A 22,582-nucleotide genomic window follows, 5' to 3' on the forward strand; every position below is an offset into this window, starting at 1 on the left:
CCCTCCTGATGGTCTCCCTTTAGCTCAGGCCTCATGGGGTCCTGCCTTGCCTCCTGCCTCTGACTGTCCTTCTGGGTCTCCTTTATAGGAGTTCTTCTTTTCTTCCTCTTACTGACGTTCTTCAGCAGTTGTCCTGGGAGGTGCCAGAATCCACACACCCCTGGCCTTGGTCCCTCTGACCCAGGGAGCTCACACCCTCACTCCCAACTCACCACGTCCAGTCGGGTTCTAGGAGAGGAGGAAATAAGGGGTTACCTTCCCGTCTCTACCCTCTGCCTGAGTTCCAGCCTGCTCCTTAAATTTTTTCTTTCTTTTTATAGCACTAGCAAAACTAGACTTCTCTCTTGAGTCCTTTGAGCTCCTCCTTGCTCCTTGACTAGGAACATGGTTGCTGGTCTTCTCCCTCGGCCTTCTTCATCTTCCCTCCTGACTCCATGGCTGCTGTTTTCCTCCCCTTCTCCTGGTCAGCCTCCACACTGACAGTGGATTTCTTTCCTGTAGTTCAAATCTGTCACCTCATTTCTTGTTGGGAAACCCTCTGCGATGCCCCTGTTGTCGTGTGGGAAGGCTCATCCTCGACCAGGCCACATTCGAGCTCTGTCAGCTGGGCGTGCTCTGCTCCGGGGACCCCTCTTCCTTCCCCCTCTGCTTTCCTCACCTGCTGGCCAACACTGTCACTGAGGCCCTTCAGCATTTTAGAACTCAGAGCCCCTTGAGGACGGAATGGAAGCTTTGAACTTCCTCCCTGGAAAGGAATGCATTTGCCCAATTTCCCGTTCAAGGTCGAGGGGATTATGGATCCCATTTATGAGTTCTGCCTGACACTCATGCTGGACCGTTCCTCCCACGCTGGACCGTTCCTCCCAGCTGTCCATGCTAGACCATTCCTCCCGTGCTGGACCATTCCCAGGAAGGCCCTGCACTTAAGCCTCTGCCCTAGCATGTGCCACTTCTTTATGTCATTATTTATTTTTGTCCCATTTCCATTAATTTTTTTTTTCAGTGTACTTTCCTGACAGAATTGTTTGGCACTGGTACAGCGCCTGACCAGCACCTCTGTTGAGCATTTGTGTTAGGGTTGCTGATCGACATGACTGCCTTGTCTTTGTGTTCCAAAGCCCGATGCCTTGCTTGTCTGATTCACACAGTCATGCAGTCATTTATTCATTCATTCCCAGGCTTTTTAAAAGAGTTCTCGTGAGCTAGTCACAATGCTTGACCCCAAGGATATGCTAGAGAATATGGTCCAGTGCCAAGTTTAATGGAAAATGCGTACAGATAAACAGGTCATAATGCAGTAGGACTCTAATGATAGCTGATGTTTACTGAGCATTTATTGTACGCTAGGTGCTAACAAGCACCATATATGTGTCATCTCTGAACTCTCACAGCAGCTCTGTGAAACAGGTTCTAATATTTTACAGGTGAAGGATCTGAGGCACACATGGATAAGTAACCATGCCCCAAATCAAAGGGCTTATCAGTGGTAGAGTGGGACTTTGTCTCCAGGCTGTGTGTAGGCCTAGGCTTTTCATTGCTAGGCTTTCCAAGATCATCTTGGTCAAGCCAGGACCCTGCAGGGGGCAGGCAGGAGGTAAGGAAGAAGAGGAGAGAGAGGGAGAGTCAGCCCCCAGCAGGAAATCCCTGGAGGCTTCCTAGGTAGGTAGAGGGTGGGGATGAAGCCCAAAGGTGAGATCGAGTGAGCCAGTGTTGTATTAAATTTATGAACCGAAGACTAGAGATGGAAAAAGGAAAGAGGGCAGTGTTCATGGAATAAATTGAGGGGAACAATAGAATTAGCCACTGCAGATTATTGAATTAAACAAAGAAATCTTTAAAGAGTCCCAGAGACAGAAGTGTCTCAGACAACACAGGTCTAATTATTGTTTATGATGTTGGAAGCAGCACATCCAAATAATTTCAGTGCTAATTACCCAAACAGACAACCTGGTTCAACCATGTGTGTTAGGGAGAGCTGTTTACCTTCTGCACCAGTGTCTGTGTCAGTTAGATGGGAATAAAAATCCTTCCTCAAATCCAAAAACTGTCAATGAAACTGCATCTTTACTTTATGTAGCACTTAGGAAAAAAAAAAACCTGTGAACTAAAATATGCCTTTCAGAGATGTTAAAATGTGGAGAGACGAAGGATTGACTGTAGAATGGATTCTTGAGCAGGTCCCAGAGTCAGTGAAACGTGGCGCCTGCTTCACAGGCGGTGTGAACAGGGACGCGCCTGTGGCCTTCGCTCAGGACAAGCTGATGGTGCTGTTTGTCTGAGGAAGGAAATGATCCCGGGGCCGGGTGACTAATGGTTTCAAGTGCTCTCATTGCAGAGTTTGCAGATTGCAGACTAGATGGATCTCCTGACCAGCGAGAGCCCTTGCTGCCTGTAATTCCAGGGAACCGGGGTTGTGAGTGTATGTGCTTTTAGTTACCATACGCCCCGTGGTTGCACGCCTTTTCATAACCTTGAGGGAAATGAGGGGCTCAAGTTTAGAGTGTGGCCTCTAATCTTATGTGCCCCTGAACTCTGATCTACACACTCCCGACGATTAGAGAGAAGTTCTGTAACCTTAAATGGTTGGGTCCAGACTAGGATGCCTGGGGGTGCTACCAAATTAAAGGCCAGTGGGAGGCTGCTTGGAGAACCCAGCCTCTGGCACATGCGGTAGAGGAGGCTTTATCTAGACAGGCCTGGCTGGAAGCAGCAGGCCACGCCTGTGTCTGTAATTAGGGCCATTGCCTTGGTTGCCCCATGATGACAGGTTGGTCTCAGAGCTATGGTTCTAAGTCATGGAACCACTCCTGGGAAAAGCCCAGCAAAACCATTAGAGGCACCCCCAGGGACTCAGGAGGGGTGGCCTGCAGGCACTGGCCTCTGCAAGGAAGTCAGGAAAGGAAGAGAGTCCGCAGGGTCTGCTGCATAAAGGAGTGTGGGAGAAAGGGAGGTCATCTTCTTGACCTTGGTGGTTCTGGGGCTGGTGTGCCGGTGAGGCTGGGGTTCTTAACTGGCCTCCTCCTGAGTACTCCCATCTCAGCTGGCTTTGGAGGCTTTTGGTCGCAGGAGGAGGGGACTGAGGAGGAGTAAGTAAGCACAGGACACTGGGGACTTTCCTCCCCTCTAGGGGATGGGTGTCCTTGGCTTCTTGGAGTTGGTTGCCAGGCCTCCATGGGCAGCCTCCAGGAGCATAGGGCACCTGAGGCTGTGGACTTCCTCACCAAAGAAGGTTTAGGAGCCGAGTCCGCGGAAGGCACTCGTCCCAAGAGGGGGTTTCTGGCCATGCAGAGGGCGGTCCTCCTTCTCTCTGCTGGCTGCTCGTTCCGGTGGAGTCCGAGGCACAACCGTCCTGAGTGAGGTGTCGGATGGGGTGGGGCTGGCTGCAGGAGAGCAGTGCTCCTCGGCTACCTGGAGGAGACCGTGGGTCAGAAAGGCTCGTGGCCATACTCGGTCCCTCGGCCCTTAGGTAGTTGCCCTTGACCTCCGCCTGCTTCGTCTCGCTGCAGAGTGCAGCCAGGTAGGTGTAGGAGGGCTGAGGCCGGGAAGGGCGGGCTGATGCTCATAACAAGAAGCCTTTAATTTGCTGTCTGGAGCAGAGGTTCTCCAGCGTGGGAGAGGGCCTCAGAATCACCTGCCGAGCTGCTTCAAAGTGTGCTGAGCCGTCTCTGGAGGGTGACTCAGGAGGTCTGGGGAGAGCCTGGCTGCTAGGTATTTAGAAAGACTCTGAACGGAGAATCATGCCATCAGGTGCAATGCTGCCTGGCGACAGCGACTGAGGCTGTCTGCTCAGAGTCCCCTGCTGCGTCTGGCATACAGCATCTTTTGTCATTCATTCAGAAGTGTTTATTGAACACCTACTATGTGCCAGGTCCTGGAATATAGTCGTGAGCATCACTGTTCATGGTATTTGTGGAGGTGGTTGGGGGAAGGGCTCTGGTTGTGTTAGGTGCCAAGAAACGGTGGGGACTGGTTTCTGTGTATTCTCAGTTGTCATGAGGTTCTGTTCTTCCCAGAGTCATCAGGTCAGGTCCTCACTGGTACAGCCTTGACCTTATCCCTTTTCCAAACTAAACACCGAACTTGGGCCCCCGGAAACAGTCTGAGCAAATGGGTGCATGGATCTAAAACACCACCTCTGCCTTTCCCATCGACTGTCAGACACAAGAACAGAGCCTGCAGACAAGCTGGGGGGTCCTTTCCCTTTCTGTTTAATCGAAAGAAATTCACTTTATATTAAATGTATATATACTGCTTCTTTGGTTTTAATTGTGGGAGTGGTCAGCCCTTCGGTTGAGTACTTCTTGAGCACCTACTGTATGCTGAACACAGAGGGCACGTGAATGAATGAAGCTCCTGTCCAAGCCTTACCAGCTGTGTTGTCCAAAGGTGGGCCGCGATATGCCAGCAGCCACCTGCAGTGAAGCCTGCCAGGTTCAAGGTGTGTCCAGCCAGCTGTGGAGCGCTTTGCTGCAGCAGCCTCACTGGGCTTCAGGCGAGGGGAAATCCTCTCCAGGCCACTGCCGCCTGCTCAGGTTACTCCCTGCCCTGCCTTTCAGGGGTGTTGTAGGGCACAGCTGGTCCGGAAAGAAGCCTGGCCACCCTCACCTGGACCGGGGAGGCTCTGATTGGCATCTCTCCCATGTGTCTGACCTGTGGCCCGCCAGGACGCCCTGCTGCCTGACACTGTGGCCCATCTAGTTTTCAAGTGTGGTGGTCACCGTCCATTCCAGCTGCAGTTCCTTTGGAGTTAGCCTGAGACAATCATCGCTTCTGTTCTGAGAGCGAGGGCTTTGGAGGCTGACGGCTCGTGAAGCTTGCTCTTTGTCTAGATACTATAATAATTGGGCTCTGCTGGCTTGAATTGTTTGTAAAAATCCATCTGTTTGCAGTAAAAAAAAAATAAAAACCCTGGAAGGAAATAAACTGACATGTATAATTTTGGTGTTGGTCCTGGGAAGTGGGTTTGATGGGAGACGTCTCCCAGGCTGCTGCTTTTTCAGTATTTCCCGTGCATTTTGGAGAAAAGATAAATGTTTTTAAAAATTTAAATGTGTTGGCAAAGTCTTCTTCAGGAAACCCTTTCCTCAGAGGACGAAGGTTCTGGGTGACGAACTCCTTCGCCTGCAGTCGCCCCCACCTCTGCCCTCCTGCTGCTTCCGTGCCGGCTCTGGAGTCCACTGTTCAGTGAAGGTGCTGTTTGTAGATCAAAGACGGCCATCTGTGTGTCAGCCGTGCCTTTGGGGCCTCAGACTCTCCTTTGGGCTCTGGTGGGGAGACTGGGCCACAAGCCCTTCAGTGGGGCAGAGGACCCACCTTTTAAAGGGGCGCCCAAGGGAAGAGGGGCGAGCTGAGGGGGCTCCTGCTGAACCAACACAGCTGTCCCACAGCCAGGTTTTCGACGGTGGGCAGCGTGTGCGTTGGCACGTGCTTGATGGAAAGCCGGGGCTGCCCTGGTTCCTTCACCAAGCCAGAGCTTCACACGTGGCCCCGGCGGAGGCATCTCACCCCAGGTGGGTGGGGGAGGCTTAAGCTGTAACCCAGGAACTTCCTTTTCCACTGGAGGCGGGGGTCGTGGTCTGTGCAGTTGTGGGGGTGTCTTGCTGATTCATTGCCTTGATCTCTCCTTCACCCTGACTTGAGGGCGAGCGCATGTGTGTGTATGTACCGTGCTTGCATGCGATGCGTGCATCTCAATGCCAGAATACTTCTAATTAAACGCTCATGCCAGTTCTTCTTTTCTGGCTCCTTTTGGTGGAAATGCTGCCCCATCTCCGGCTCTCTTTCTGTGGTTCAGCCTCTGCCAGATTGATTGTGCTTCTTTGAAACCTATCCTGAGGCTTCAGGGTGATTCATCTCTCACAGTTGAGCCCAGAGCCCCCAGAATCTTTCCAGATGGGCAGATGGGCCCCATCTTGAAGTCCCGGTGTTACTGGGACAGCTGCATGGTCTTGAGATCCACCTAGTTGGAGTGGCCCTTCCACCTGCCGCATTTTGGGGGGTGGTACTTTGGAGTTAGTGAAAAATAGAGACCGTTTCTAATACTCTGTGGCTTTTGTTATTGAAATTCCACAGGCAGTGAATGACAAGGTCTGGTTTTAACAGTAAGAGAGACAGTCAGGGAGAGGGATTCTTTCTTACTCCTGCGTTGGCCTCCACTTGAGTGCTCAGGTTGCTCACTGCTTGAAGTTGATTTAGTTGTTCCTCTCCTTTCAGTAATGGTGGTGTCCCCACTGTAGTCAGGAGGAGAATCCAGGATGATGGCCAGGTACTTTACATGGCCCCATTTGATGCCATGACAATCTTACCTAGACCCTTTCCTTCTGAGAATTTCTTTGGACTTTACCAGTGGGACTAATGCAGTTGAAACATGTTAGCTGTTCACCACGTTCGTAACTCTCAGCCTTTAATCTCCCTGGGACTTCTAGCTGGCTTTTCTAGAATAAGCCTGGAGTGGCCCTCTTCCTGTTGCAATCCAAGTATTTCATTTTATTTAAAGGTCAGTCTTCCTAATATTGTGTGGTGTAAACACACACACACACACACACACACTCTCTCTCTCTCTCTCTCTCTCTCTCTCCTGACATGATCACTGAAATAGGTAAAAAATCATGGGGAGGGGAGGCTTAATAAACTGTCACTCTCATACCCAGAATCTGAGTTCTTTTTAAGTTACCGTGGTGATGGATACTATAAGTGCAAAGGGACTGGAAGCAGACCTCAACGGATTTGGAGAAACCTTTATTCATTCCCAGACTCGGGTGATGGAGGCCCATTTTCCGAATGCAAAAAATGGCTGTCAGTTACAGAGGGGATTTTGGTTTATAGGGTACAATGATGTAATCATGGAAGCCATGTCCATGCAGATTTGACCAGCAGGGGCTAGTTGTACAGGTTAAAACCAGACCCTGAGGGATGAGTACTCAAATCTTTTCCATTGTCATTTAGGCCTAATTTGCCATGGGGGAGGTCAAGGTTTAGGGCCCAGCATTCCTACCCATCCCTTTCCTTTAGGGCCTGATACCAGGAAAGAATGCCCGGGGAGAGGTTGTCTGGCCAGTTTCCCCTCCCTCCTCCCTCCTTTCCATGTCCCTCCATTCTTCTTGGGGAGCTGTCTTGTAGGAATTTTATTTTCCATAACCCTTCAGACACCATTTAGCTCTTATTTCTTCTAGTACTCTTAATGTCAGAAACAACAGCTCTAAGCCGGATGGAAAGTCATTTTCGTTGCCAGTGATCCGTCTCATCTCCGAGCACCCATGATTCCAGTTGTGTCAGGCTCTTCACTGGCGTTGAACTCTTGTAAGGGACTTGCTTGCCAGCGTGCGGCGGGGCATGCTGAGTGTTGTATGTGACAGTCCAGATTCGTTGCGGCTTGTTCATGGTCATTTGAGACCCTGCAGAATGGACGCCTGGTTCAGGCGCTGTATCGACGACACCACCACCACCATGGTCATAGACAAGGTGGCCTGAACAACAGAAACTCGCAGCCCTGGATGCCGGAGGTCAGGACCGAGGTACCGGCCTGCCTGGTGCCGCGAGGGCCTCCCCTGGCTCTCTCCTTGCATCTCCCTGGTGGACAGGCAGAAGTCGTCTTTCTCCTGCCTTTTCTTATCAGGACGCTCATCTCATTCACAGGAGCTCAACTCTTAGGACTTGGTTGTCCCTAAACGGCCCCGCCACCAAATCCCGCTGCCGAGTCCCATCGCACTGGGGATCAGGATTTCAACCTGCGTTTGGGGGGGTGGGCGGGCGGGAGTGGGGACAGACATTCAGACCACGGCAGACGGAGGGACTCTCTTTGGTGATGCTTGCTGTAACTTGAAAACTTGAAGTCACCAAGAAGAAGAATGCCTTATGGGCAGCACCCGCCTGCGGGGTGAATGCATGAGTCTCACGATTTGGGTAGGGAGGTAGCCACCTGGGGTCCTTGTGTCTCTTAAGTCTGGACCCAGGGAAGTGCTATATGTCTCTGCCCTTGATGAATATGCCTTTTGGTGGACTCAGGGCTGACTCCAGAATCCTCTCCATCTAGTCTGCCACCTGCCTCCACGTCTCGCCCTCTCTGTTGCTCAGTGCAAAGGAAAGTCACTTATGTCCCACCTAGTCACCCAGTCCATCTGTGACTAAGGAATGAGTCTCTCTCTCTCTCTCTCTCTCTCTCTCTCTCGCTCGCTCGCTCTTTTCTGACTCTTCCTTTAATAGCACACGTGCTGAGAAGAAGGAAAAACATCTTTCTGTTCATTTTTAAACTTTATTATGGAAAGTGTTAAATATACACCGAGGGAGATGCAATAGCACAGTGAACTGCCATTATTCATTACCAGCCTCGTCCACCACCGACTTTCTGTTGTTCTTATTTTCAGACACGCCCACTCCCTTTTTGCATGCTGCAGTGTTTCAAAGCCATGCAGCCATTCTGTTGTCCCACCATATGAATTTACATGTGCGCCACTCACAGACTAGAACTGTAGGAATAGGGGAGGGCTGAGGGCTTAGCTCAGTGGTAGAGTTTTCGCTTGGCATGCGCAAGGCCCTGGGTTCGATCTCCAGCACTGCAAAACCACAGGAACAAAAACCCATCACCATAATACCGTTAGCAGTCCTAACAAAATTAACTGGCATTTGTTAGCATCTTCAGTCCATGTTCAGTTTTCCCAATTGACTCGAGTCTTTATCTATTGGTTTATTTGAATCAAAATATAAATGTCATTACATTTGTATGCCAGTCAGCTTTCTGTCTCTGAGACAGAATAACTGAGAGAAACCAACAATTAAGAAGGAGAGGTGTGTTTTGGCTGACAGGTTAGAAGGTTTCCGTCCGTGGCTTCGGCACCGTGCATGGTGGTGGGAGTATGTAGCGGATTAGGCCCAGTCACCTCACAGCCAGTGCAAAGAGGGAGAAGGATCAGGGTCCCACAGTCCCCTCTCAGTGACCTGACTTCTTCCGTCAGGCCTCCCTCCTAAAGGTTCTGCCACCTCCCAGTAGCTCCATGGGCTGGAGACCAAGCTTCTAACATGTAGGTCTTGAGGGGATACTTATCCAAACCAGAGCGACTTGGTCTCTATATCCTGTAAACTTCTTCTAAGCTATAACACCCCCTCCTTCCCTTGTAAAAATGCCATTTATAGTCATGTGTCACGTAACATTTGGTCAATGACAACAGTATATTCATAAGATCATCTCACCTAGTGACACTGTGGCCATCTTGGTTTATGTAAATAAGCTCTGTGATGTTTGCACAAGGGGGAAATCACCTGAGCAAGCATTTCTCAGAATGTATTCCCATCATTAAGCCTTGCATGACTGCTTTTTGAAGAGACGGGTCACTCATCCTACAGAACTTCTGCATTCTGGATGTGACTGGCCGTACCTTCTGGTATCGCTGAGTGCCTGTCTGCATGGTGCCTGCAGTTGGAATGCTTCTGGGGTGGTTCTGAATGAGTGGTTCCGTTTTCATTGCAAAAGACCCCGTCTCGGGGTTTCATTGTATCGCAGCTGTTCGCGCATGTAGTTCGAGCTAGCGTCATGGAGTTGGGGTTGATTGGACACTTAGCCCGACGCCTGGGCCTCACTGAACCCGATGTGCTTAGAAAAGCAGAGGAATATTTGCGACTGTCCCAGGTGAAGTGTATTGGTCTATCTGCACATATCACAGAAACCAGTAATGCAGTCATGTGCCTGGACCTTGCTGCTTCCTGGATGAAATGCCCCTTGGACAGGCCTTATTTAATTAAACTTTCTGGTTTGAACAAGAAGATGTATCAGAGTTGTCTTAAATCTTTTGAGTGTTTACTGGGCCTGAATTCAAATGTTGGAATAAGAGACCTAGCTGTACAATTTAGCTGTACAGAAGCAGTGAACATGGCTTCAAAGATACTGCAAAGCTACGAGTCCAGTCTTTCCCAGACACAACAACTAGATCTTGACTTGTCCAGGTCACTTTTCACCACCCCTGCACTACTTACAGCGTCCAAGATTCTAAAGTTAAAAGTGGATAAAAACAAAATGGCAGCCACATCTGGTGTAAAAAAAGCCATATTTGATCGACTATGTAAACAATTAGAGAAGATTGGGCAGCAGATTGACAAGAGAGAACCTGGAAATTTATCTAGTCCACCCCAGAAGAAAAAGAAACTAGTGGTTGAACCACCAGTAAAGGAACTAGAGAAAGTAGTAGAGATCCCACATACATCTCAGAAAAGACCCCGTCTCAGGGTTCTCGGGTAGTGATTCAGAGAGGGTCAGGTCTGCTTCTTCATGATCCACACTTTTGATTCCCATTCCTTGTATCCACTTTCGTTCTGTAAGGAATTCAAACTCTCTTAGTTCACTTAAGAACTTCATTTTCCAAGCCAGGTTCCCCTGCTTGCAGCCTCCCTTCCTTGGGCTTCAAATAATCTAGTCCCCTGACTTCCACTGGGTACCTTTGAGCAAGTTAGTAAGTAAGTTAGCAAGTTAGTAAGCCTGTCTTATTTCGAGTTTTCTCTCCTGGAGAATGGGGGAATCTCTCGCACGCATAAAGTAAGTGAGATGAGAAAATTCAATAATGTGTAAAGAGTAACAGGCACAGCCAATGGGCTTGTATTTCCCACATTTATATCATTCCAAGTTCAACGTTCTCTTCTGCCTATGAATGAAGTTCAGCCTCCTGAATGGGAGTTGTTCAAGCATCACATCATTTATCGTGAATGCACCTTCCTAGCCTCTGTCCATGCACCTCAACCCTGGATGCAGCTTCCCAGGAACACGACACCTGCCTCACCAGTTCCCTCGCATCTGCTCCTCTCTGCCTCATGCTTCAAGGGCCAGCTGAGCTTCCACCTTTTCTCCCAAGTCCCCCTGTCTCTCTCTCCTTCCTCCATCAGCTTCTCACTTGGATTTTGGTGGTTCCACAGTGCCTTATATGTGCCAGTATCAGAGCACACCTTGCTCTCCAAATTGTGTCAGGTTGGTTGAAGGAGTATTAATTTCCCGTGCAACCAGTGGTCAATTCTTGGAAGACAGATACAGCTTTAATCTCATCTTCAACTTTTGCAAATCAAGTCCATTCTCTGGCACAAGGTTGTCTTGAGGCTCTGTGGAGGCCTCTCCCAGATCTACTGAGATTAGGAAGGATAAATCTGATTCTCTGTGCTCTTGGGAATCCCTTGCACCTCCAAGCCCAGTGAAAGGAAGTCTAAAGCCTGAGATGCCCAGAAGTGCCATTCTCCTATCCAGCTGGTGGCTGTAGCAGAGTTGGCACATGAGTCCATTTTGTGTTGCTATAACTAAATACTGGAAACTGGGTTACTTTATAAAGAAAAGAGGTTTATTTAACTCACAGCTCTGCAAGTTCAAGGGCATCGATTAAGCTTGGCTCTGGCGAAGACCTCGTGGCAGATGGCAGGAGAATGTACAAGAACAAGAGCCAAACAGGAAATCAGAGAACAATTCTGGGGTCAGATTCAACCTTTTATAACAATTTGTTCTCAGGGGAACTAAACTCGATGAGGGCTACCTTAATCCCTTCTGAAGGCAACATCCCTCAGGACCTCTCAGTAGGCTCTTAAAGATCCCATCACCTCAAGTATAGCCACGTGAGGACAGAGCCACTAACCCATGAGCCCTCGAGGGACAAACCATGCCCAGCTATAGCAGTCGGCATCTATGATGTTGCCTTTACGCCCATTTGCAGTGACTTTGGGAGCAGACTTCCCCCGGAGGCCAGCAGACCAGGTTTGTGCAGGTGGCAGGGCCGCCGCAGGCCAGCCCAGCAGCCAGGGGCGGCTGTGCTCCTACAGGTCTCACGCTCTCGTCATTTTCCAGTGCACGTTCCTTCTGCTGTTCAGCTGGAGATCAGCAGAGGGAGGAAGGACTAGTGCTTCACCTGACAAGGGGTTCATGATTTGGAACAGGGCGCCTCGTTGAACTTTAAACATTATTACAAAATGGTTAGACGTTCATAAATCAAGAAAACTAGAGCCAGGGTCCTGTACTGTTACTGTCTGACTTTCCGGCCTCTTACAAATGTGTTAGCTTTTTGTGACTGTGAGCAGACACCTGACAAGAACAACCTGGAGGAGGAAGAGCTTATTTTGGCTCACAGTTTGAGAGGCTCAGTCCCTGGTAGGACTCCGCTGCTCCCAACCTGAGACGAGGCATATCATGCTGGAAGGGTCTGGTGGGGGAGGACCATCAGCTCATGGCAGCCAGGAAGCAGAGACAGCGATGGGGAGACAGAGATTGAAGCCAGGGCAGAATGCAATCCCCACAGAGACCTGCTTCCTAGCCGTGCCCCACCTGCCTTCAGTTACCACCCAGGAATCCATTCAAAGTGCTAAGCCACCAAGTGGATGAATCCACTGACAGGTTAGAGCTCTTGTGAGCTGATCATTTCACCTCTGAACATTCCTGCATTGTCTCAGATGTGAGCTTTCGGGGGACAGCTCACATCTAAACCATAATAGCAAATTATTAAACTCATCAGAACCCCAGGATGTTCTTTTCTAAGGCAGAAAATGTTTCATGGTGTGGAGGGCTGTTCACCTGGGTCATCATGTTAATAGGTATGACTTACTATGTATTTCAAAGAATGGTCCTGTGGGAATGCCCGCCCTTCCTAAGTAAGGCAGCTGAGACCTAGAAAGGTACCCAGCGAGTGAGCCCACCCTCCGCTAGTGACTGTCTAGGTTAGGGCCAGCGTTCTTGACATGAGAAAAGACTTCATGTGCTTTAATATGAACCTTTGAATATTTGTATTTTACTTAATGAAATTCTCATTTATCTTTAAGTTCTCTTGTTTATTTATGTATTTTTGGTACTAGAATTGAACCCAGGGTGTTTAACCACTGAGCCACATCCCCATTCCTTTTTCGTATTTTGAGACAGTATCTCACTGAGCCTCTTAGGGCCTTGCTAAGTTGCTGAGGCTGGCTTTGAACTCACGATCCTCCTGCCTTAGCCTCCCGAGCTGCTGGGATTACAGGTGTGCGCCACTGCACCGGGCAATTCCCTAGATTTTTGATTTATCATTTCTGCAGGTCTTTGAGGAGGGAAGAGCTTTTCTGCTGCTGAATTCATTAATGTGTCTTACATTTATACATGGTCTTATTGCCATGCAAAGTGTCAGGGACCGTGAGAGAGGAGACGGGAACATTTGCTTCCGCAGTGCTTCTCACTCCTCATAACAGTGAATTCTTTCTTTGCTAGTGATGTGTTTCTTTGAAATGCAAACCAGGTGGGAGAAGAGGTGAAACATTAAAAAATAAATTAATAGTTCATTTGGCAATGATTCTCGTCCTCAGGATTTTATCAGCAGCTGGTGCTCAGGATGCTTTGGACCCATCTCCCTCTCTGGAGTGGAGGCTTGAGGAACTTGTTCTTCCCATCGCCGCCCTGCAGGGTTGTGTTGCGATAGTTCCAGAAACATCTGCCCACAGGGAGCTCTGGAATGTAAATAACCTGAGAAGTCGCTGCTCATATGATGGGAGAGAGGCCTTTTTCTGCAGCCAGATAGCAAGCTGCTTCCTGGTGGGCACCAAGGGCAAGCAAGTTACAGTTTTCTGAGTTTGTAGCACCCTTTGAGTAGAAGATGCATCCGATGCTTCTGTTGACCGTAGGTGTCCTCCACCATCCTCACAGAAAGTCACACGGGTTGTACATCCTAGGAGGAAAGCGGGGTTTACACCAAGCAAATGTTTTAAATAAGATAGCACATTTTCCCTGATGGTGTAGAGAAGAAATTCCTGAACAGGCTAAGTTGGGGTAGCTGTTCTCAGGGTCCCCTCTAATTGTTAGGGTTTTTGATTGTGAATGACAGGAGGGGGAGGTTGGAAGGGAGCCCCTGGGGTGGTTGTCCTGGGTGAATCTAACCAGAAAAAGGGCTCCAGGGGGAGGCGGCCTAAGAACTGAGTTTTGGAATTAGGGAGTGACAATCCTTTAAGGAGAATAACATGGACAGAGTTGGGGTCTCTGGAGGGTGAGGAATGGCCACCCTGCCTCTGAGAAAGATCTCCTTCTGGAGCGTGGCAGCTTCAAGATAGGAAGGGTGGGCCCAGCCAGCACAAGTCATGGGTCCCACATCTGGGGACAAGCAGGACCCAGGCTCTGTGCATTTTCCTGTCCCTGAGCTCCACAGATGGGTCACAGCCTTTTTTGAGGAGGGAGGGTTTTTTCCTGCTGGGTGTTGGCTGGGACTGTATGACAGGGCAGAAATTCACGTCCCAGGAGGGCTGAGGTAACTGCCATTCTTGCAAAGTCTTTCACGTGGCTCTTTATCGGGCCTGTGGTTTCCGGATGGGCCCTCCGGCAGTCTGGAATCACCCACAGCCTTCATTTTGGGGACCAAACTCCAGGGAAATGCTTTGAATGTAACACATTCCCAACTCTAGTAATCTGTGGCAAAGGATGGCCACGTGGACTCCCTTTGCTGGCCCCGTGGGAGCACGGCGGCACGGTTGATGGGGTCGTGCTGCGCGTGCCCAGGTTCTTGTTTTAGATGTCTGCACGTCACCCCTCGTGCTTTAGCCAGCTTGGTGGCATGTTATCGGCGGAAGCCAGATGTCCTTGTGAGAGAGGCTGCTTGTGGTCAGTGGAGGCCTTGATGCTGACATCCAGGAGTGGCCACTCTTAGGTCATAATTTTAAAAGTGGCTGTCATCATGCTTGGGAAATGACTGTGAGACAGAGAAGGAAAAACGTGGTCCAGAGAGTCAGGTGTGAGTCAGTGGATCACCTCAGCGGGTCCCAGCTGCCAGCGTGTGGACAGTCACTTTGTGCCTAGCACCGTCGTAAGCATTAGAAGTACATTAACTGGCAGAGGCTTCATGACAACCCTGGGAGGCAGGTTATTATTTCCATTTCATCAATGAGTGGATTTGGGCACAGAGGTAAACTGACGTCCTGCATCAACAGCTGCTTGGTGGAAGAGTTGGAATTTGAATTTGGGCGTATGCAGTAGTTATCCAAGTGCCTCTGTTAACTACTAAGTGCTTCCTGGGCATCAGGATGGATATGGATCCTTACTTCCAGGCCAAGGACCCTGGGCCTCAGTTTTCCCAACTGTACAACATTCCAACCCTGTCCATCCCATCTTTGAGATTTGTTTTTTCATATCCATTGCCTTGATGCACGGGAATGTCATGTTAATGTGCGGGGGGAGGCTGGGACAACTGCATGTGGCTTTGGTTTGCACATGGCAGAGAAGATGGGGTATAACGGGAAGACTGGAGAAGGGGCGAGGCGTCGTGGTTGTCCCCGTGCGGGCACATTCTTAGGATTTGGCCATGTCCTGGCCCCACTCCACACCACAGCCTGATAATCTGGCTCTTGTCATGGGTTGCTGTGTGTTAGTGCTGGACTCACATCTAGCATGTATGGGTGCCGTAACAGCAAGAAGAACAGGAGTGTGATTTCACAGCCTTTTAAAGCACAAGCTCTGTGAAGGTTTAGCTGGCCTGTGTGTGGTTTGGCCTCTTTCTTTGGACAACCTGTTCCAGTTGCCGTCCCATGCAACATTTGGAGACAGGTTCTGGGTGGCTAAGCTCTTGGTCTTTTCCACGTCTGGGAGGCTGCCTGACCTTCCCTAGGGAGAGTCCAACCTGAAACAGTTTAGTGTTTCCCCCAAGCATGAGAACATAACATCCTCACCTGTTACCTTTCCACAACTCAGCAAGGAGAGAGCGTCACGGACTCGTAGTGCTGAGTGGCATTCTGTCCAGGTCGAGGTGCTAGGGCCTTCATGACTGAGCATGATGGCCACAGTGACTCACATCTACTGCGTTCTTTCTCCCGTATCCTCGGTGGGGCTGGGCCATTGAGCGCTAGTATAGTTCCTTGGGGACACAGGCCTGGTGCGAGGGCCTTTCTGTAGCCGCTGTCTTGTCTGCTCCCATGACCACCTTGTGAAGAGGTTTCAGTGCCTGATGGTCTGGGCGGCAAAGGTGCCATGGCTCCCAGCGTCTCGTGGGCATGAAAGCCAGCAGGGAGCACAGCTCCCCCCGAGAGCCCTGACCCTCCTGCCCACTGTTCCACGCAGGTGGGTTATTTAGGAAGGGCCTCCTTCCTGCTGGTGACAGCATGTGCCTCTTCTGAGAGGCTTAACTTCTTCATGCCACTAAGGGAAGGCTTTTTCTGCCCAGGGCCACATAGAAAATATTTATTTTTGGTAGCCCTAGGGATTGAACCCAGGGGCCATCTACCACTGAGCTACGTGTCTGGACCCTTTTAAATTTTTTGTTTTTCAGACAGGGTCTCACAGAGTTGCTGAGACTGGCCTTGAACTTTTGATCCTCCTGCCGTAGCCTCCCGCGTCACTGGGATTGCAGTCCACTTAGTGAATACTTCAGGCTTCCCGACCGCAGTGTGCATCGGCCATTTCCATTGAGACATTAGATCGTCTACTAAACGGCAGGGTGGTTATGGTCTTTCTTTTTGCTTGCTGGGAACTCATGATAAAGAGTTTTGGTCAAAGGTTGGGGCTTCACATTGAAAATCATGCTGCGCTTCAGGTGCGAGGATGAGTTTGGGGGACATGGTTGCACAGGAGCAGGTGCTTGATTTGCTGGCTGCCGCGGGCTGTGTCGAAGCCATGGGAGGTCAGCATCATTGATCCTGAGAGGAAGAACATTGTCAGTTCCTCTCCAGGTTCTTGCACTCGGTGGCACTCAGGAAGACAGGACTAGCCAGCCCTCATGTGGCAGAGCTTCCTCGTTTGTCAAACACACTGAAAAATGTGTTTTTGACCCACTAACCTAAGAGATCTCTGGGTCAGGTGTGCCTTTTCCTCCTTGGACCCTGAGGCCCATCGAAGTCAAGTTTGTAACCTGATAAACATTTATGGTTGAGCATTATGGTGTGGGACATGCCTGACTTACGGGGTAGACACTGCTCCATAAAATGTTGTAAGTTCTCTCATCATTACCAAAATGGATGACTTAGGCGTCCCCATCCCCTTTGAAATGATCTATGGCTTCTTTTAATGTTTGGTCTGCAGTGTTCAGATGTCAAAGCATTGCTCTCAGCCCCTGCAGGGTCGTTTTCCAGTTTGACATTTGCCCATTAGAGTGACGTCTAGGAAACGCTTGCCTGCCACTTGCTGCCCAAGGAACCTGATTTGGAAAGAATACATCAATATTTAGACTTTGATACTGGTTAGCAAAATTGGAATCTTAAATGTAATTTCCTTTTGCCTTTCACTTCGGAGAAAGGTTAATTATTTTTATGTGATGCTAAAATTAAATTTTGGTAATATGAAAATCAGGCAGTTCTGAACTTCAATGGCAAATACACAAAGACTCTATTCTCTAAAACCCATTGAGATTGGTGTGAAGAAATTAATTAGAACTTCTTTCTTAGCAAATGAGCATCCTGCCAGGGTCTGCTACTCCCTAGCCGCCAGTTGATGCTGAGACTGGAGCACCTATTCTTTTTCATCTGTAGCTGAGATTGGAGAAGACAGAGATAAGGTTGCCATGGAAACCAAAAATGCTACGGGCTCCTGTGCTGCTCATGCATTTAAATGCGGTTTGATGTTTGGGCAGCTTGTGTGTGTGTGTGTGTGTGTGTGTGTGTGTGCGCGCGCGCACACACAAGTGTGCTAATGTTATACGTGAAAATCAGCAATGCCCATGTGCCCAGGTCTTAAGGAAATGACTGCGGGCTTAATGTAGCTCCAGCCGCAGAACTAAGGGGAGCTGCTGCTTCCCCTCTGTTCCAGCATCAGCAGTGAGTGGTGTGCTCCCCTCTGTTTTCATTCACGTGGGCTGCAGGGATCTCTCCAGGGTGCCGCTTCTCTCCCCATCTCTCACACTCTCACTCGGCAAACTTTTTCATAATGACTTTTTTTTTTTCTTTCTGATTTTAAAGTAAATAAATTCTACCTACAGAATTTCAAAAACCCTGAACGATTATATAAAAGAATTATATTCTTTTTTAAAAATATAAAATATACCTATCATTCACCATCTGCAAATACCGGACACTGTTGTTGTCCTTCTGGTGTTGACAGGCGCACAGATACACGTGTCATTTAACGTTGTGAAAGTGTACTGTTCTAGATATATCTATGACGTTTAACACCCCATCCTCGTGGGTCCGGGTTTTAGTTTTTTATTGCTCGTATGTAATCATTTTTCCATGACTGCAGAAACACTCAGGCCCAGCGGCATTCCTGTGTCATTGTGCATTTCTTATCCCTGGTCCTCCAGTGACCACTGCTTTCACATTGCCGTTAAGAACCCCGAAGGAAAAACTCCCTTAAGAGATTCCCATTTCCCAGGTGGGTGGGGCAGGGAGTGTGACCAGCAAGGACGAGCCTGGTGACCTAATAGTTTTAAAGCTTAGTTGGACTGAAGGTGGGTTGTTGGAAGAAAGGTAGGAATTAGCTGAAGGTGAGAAGGACCATTGACTTCAGGCTCTTCCTGCTTAAAATGGGAGTATTTTCTCTTCCCAGAGTTCAGTGTCCTCTCCCTCGGTCGGGAGATTTTGTCACCAGGTAACTTACAGAGTGAGTAAAAGTCGTATTTGCTGATTGGTTCATTTTTTGGGGGACGGAGGGGACTCAATGGGCTGAGCTCAGGCCTGTCGCTTCTGCCACTGAAAGCACGTATCTCGCATCTGCCTCATTTCAGAGTTTAGTATCTTTCTGGTTAACTGCATTTAATGAAATTTAAATGCTGGAAACCAGACCCACGAGCTTGTCGTTCTGGAACATCTTCCCCTTTACCTCAGTGAGACTTGACGTAAATTGAAAACTGAAGGTAAATGATTTATCTTCATGCTGGATTTTGCTCTCAGTCACTTCCTCTGTGCCTTGAAGTAAACTCATGCTCGTTCTAATGTACCCTGTGCTCACGACTGCACTTGGAGGGAGGAGGAAAAATCAGGGAGCCACCAAGGAGCCAGGTCTTTTGTTCAACTCCTGGGACTGATGCTTTCCTGATTCGCTTCTGCTTCTCTCTTTCTCTTTTGTCCCTACTCTGGTCTCTCCATACTCCTTGATAAAATGAGAATTTTTTCATCTTTGGGGGAAGAAAACTCTGACTCAGGATACAGTTCCAGGATTCATTTTTAGCCAAGCAGGTTACCAAATCAAAGGATTTTTACAGTTTTACCACCAGGCCATCCTTCCTCCCTTCCATCTGTCCTTCCATCTGTCCTTCTCTCCTTCCTTCCTTCCTTCCTTCCATCTCTCCTTCCATCCATCCATCCTTCCATTCGTCCTTCCATTCAACCTTCCTTCCATCCATTCATCCTTCCATCCATCCATCTTTCCATCTATACATCTTTCCTTCCATTCATCTTTCCTTCCCTCCTTCCTTCTTCCTTTCATTCATCCATCCATCTTTCCTTCCATTCATTCTTCCTTCCTTCCATCCTCCATCCATCCTTCCATCCTTCCATCCATCCATCCTTCCATCTTTCCTCCCATTCATCTTTCTTTCCATTCATCTTTCCTTTCCTCCTTCCCTTCCTTCCTTCCTTTCTTCCTTTCATCCATCCCTCCCTTCCTTCCTTCCTTTCTTCCTCCTTCCCTCCCTCCCTCCCTCACATTGCCAGGTCCTGATGGAGAGGTGCCCGCAGTGAACGGGCCAGAGCTCCTGTGTGTTGAGCGGTCTATGCTGCGAGGCCTGGAGTACTATTTAAACGTAAGCTGCTGACAGAGAGGGCCAGAGCTTGAAACCGCCATGGTGACTCGAACCCGTGTTTGTCATGCCTTTTTCCTTTTTCCTCTTCTAGCATTGCTTTGTGTTCTGATGGAAAGCCTCAGGTTCTCACAGGTGTGTGTGTTGGGGTGGGGAGGTAGAGGCTATCCTACCTGGCCTCTGCTGGCCAGAGTGACTACCCCTTTCTGTCCCCTCCCTGTCTGCCACCACCAGCACTACTCTGTGCTTGTGGGTCCATTGTGTTTTTTTCCCCAAAACTTGTCTTTGCCACTTGTGCTTCCTTTGATGATTATGTAATTAAATAAGACATCCCATAAACTGACGAAATTTGAGTGTGAAAAGAGAAGTTGTTTTTCTGAAAACTCAGCTGTGTGTTTTGGAAAGACTTAGAAACAACTTACTAAAAAAATTTGCTGTTGCTCTGGGTGTGACAGAGACACATCTGTGTGAGTGGTGGTTAAAATCTAGAAGCATCCTTCCCTTTGTCAGTGGTGAGGTCCTCCTGGAAGGGAGCTGAGGTTGGGCCTGGTGAGGTGTGCAGCTGGGGTTGGTTTTTGCTAGAAAGCCATGGAATGCCAACCAGAAGCTGCATACTCAGGAGAAAAGACCTTGGCCTTCACCATGCGATTGAGGACGGCAGAGCTGAAGGTAAATTGTTTGAGGTGCGCATGTGGCATTTTTTACTCCTTTCTGGCTCTGAACTTCTTAAAACAGTCCTGCAGTCCTTACTCGAGCTGGAGGTACTGCGTTTCTGAGCCTTGCCCTGACTGTTTGGTGGGAAGCAGGCGAGAGAGTGAAAGAATAGTGAGCCTGGAGTCAAGAAAGCTGGGGTCCTGTCCTGGCTTGACACCCCTCTCCTAGCTGTGCACCCCAAGGAGAGCCAGCTCCTCAGTTTCCTGGTCTCTGAAATGGGAACAGCTCCTGTCCAGCACCACAGCTTGGGGGCGGAGTTCCAGTGAGGAAATATTCTGTGAAAGCACCTAGTAGGTGCTCATTAAATGCCAGCCGGATGCCGTGGTCTCACCACCCTGGTTTGTCTTTATGCTGTTTATCTCATTCACTATTGCAATTCGCAGTTATTGGGGCCGGACATGCAGCAACAATCTCATCAGGCTGGGCATCTGGATTCTAAGTTTACTAACACTTGGTACGAGCCATAGCACCGCCTAGAGATCTAAGAAATGTGAGTGGGTACGCACTGTCAGAGTGTGTTTAACAGAATGATGCTACAGCCCGTTGACGCTTTGTTGTGAGAATTTCCCATCTTCCTTGAAGCAGGTGTTCCCAGGCCTCTGCCTGCCGACACCTTTTTAACCTTGCTATTATAAACGTTACTATTTATGTGTTTAAACAATAGAAGTGCTTTTTTTTTGTCATTAAAACGTATAGTAAATACTTGTGAGTTCAGCCTTTTAATGAATTCAAATTGGCCTTCCCAATTAATTAAAATTCTTTACCTCGTGGGGCCTGTTTCTGTCTTTCCGAAATGACATTTTCCATTTGTTTATTTCGTAACCTTACAGTGGTAATTACCAGCGATGAAGAAAAGCTGCCTCCTCTGCTCTCCATGCTTTTGTGGCCTTGGGGTCTTTGTCACTGTCCTTTGTCCTGGCTGAAGTGGTAGCTGCTAAGCTGTGCCGGGTGCTCCTCAGAAGGCTCCTGGTTATTAAGTGGGGAGCTTCACGCTTGGCTGCGGTGATTAGCTCTGTGGCCCCCACTGTCCTCCCGGAGCAGGTGTCTCCTTATCCATCGCAGCCGTTTCCTGACCGGGGCCACGGAGCGGATCTCCGCTGGCGGGGGAGGTTTGGAAATGGACTGCCTGGGTGTGATCCCCTTCCTGTTTCAGAAGTGACTCTTCTTATTCCAGGCTTATTTTTGGATGACTTGGGCTTCCTTTGAAGCTCCGTTGGGCAGCATTGCTCCATCCTAAGGTGGGGCGGTGTGGGCTGGTGGATTTGATCACAAACATTTGTGTCTCTCCTCTTAACTCTGTTGTCTCCTCTGGTTGAAGAGAGCAGCACTGTCCCAACGCCAAACCTTTCGTAGTGACAAAATTTGAGATTCCTTGGATCTCTCTGATGAGGTGAAAGAATTATAATCAATTAACATCTTTATTAGATTTATCATCAGAGGCTACTTAGCTCTGACTTAAAGCCCACCGCCAAATCAGCATCTCCTGCCCTGAAAGGAGACAGCAGTGGCAGAATCTTACGAGAAGTGAGAGACCCCGCAGGGAACATTTCTTAGGTGCTTCTCACCTGCACTGAAGTGTCACCTGCTTCTGGCTAGAATAAATCTACCTCCCTAAACTGCCAAACCTGCCAACCTCCTTCACTTATCTAAGGGGTACATCTTCTAGAAGAGGGTACATTCTTGAAGGACAAACTGAGTCTGATTTATTATCATGTCCCCATAGCAACTTAAAAAAAATTTTTTTTGAGGTTGATAAGCCTTTATTTTATTCATTTATTTATGTGTGGTGCTGAGGATCGAACCCAGTGCCTCACATCCTAGGCAAGCGCTCCACAACTGAGCCACAATCCAGCCCCCCCATAGTGACTTTTCCACGTGGTTTGTAGTTTGCACAGAGTAAAATGAAGAGCAAGTGCATACATCTCAAGCGTAATTATTAAAAGCAGTCTGTTAGTTTTCAGGGGCGATCTCCCCTGCCAGAGACCCATCGGAAGCATGCTGCACTGTATGAAATGTGACATGTAAATTCCATCCTTCCAGGGTGTGAACGGAGGTGACCACCTGTTCCCTGTGGCCCCAGCAGGAGATAGCAGCTGAGCTAACCCCAGGGGTTTGCAAGTGATCCTGTGTTTCTGCAAGGGCTTAGCGTTCATCTGCCTGGTGTCAGATGCTAGGCCCACCGCCAGTGCCCACGCTTGGCCCCGTGCTGTGCTTCCCCCTTCTGTGGGGAAGGGCCTTCTCAGGCT

General features: G+C 49.0%; 2 protein-coding genes across 14 annotated transcripts in view; both read left to right on the plus strand.

The window, feature by feature from the left end:
- The window catches only part of Mtss1 (MTSS I-BAR domain containing 1), a 153,901-nt gene that overhangs the window by 58,358 nt on the left and 72,961 nt on the right, over positions 1-22,582 (plus strand). The window lies entirely within an intron of this gene.
- On the plus strand, positions 9,527-10,228 carry LOC124987628 (origin recognition complex subunit 6-like). The gene has a single exon (XM_047556933.1). It carries the CDS (start codon positions 9,527-9,529, stop codon positions 10,226-10,228), a length of 702 nt encoding a protein of 233 aa, XP_047412889.1.

Source organism: Sciurus carolinensis, chromosome 1 (genome assembly GCF_902686445.1).
Source record: "Sciurus carolinensis chromosome 1, mSciCar1.2, whole genome shotgun sequence".
NCBI classification, from domain to species: Eukaryota; Metazoa; Chordata; class Mammalia; order Rodentia; family Sciuridae; genus Sciurus; species Sciurus carolinensis.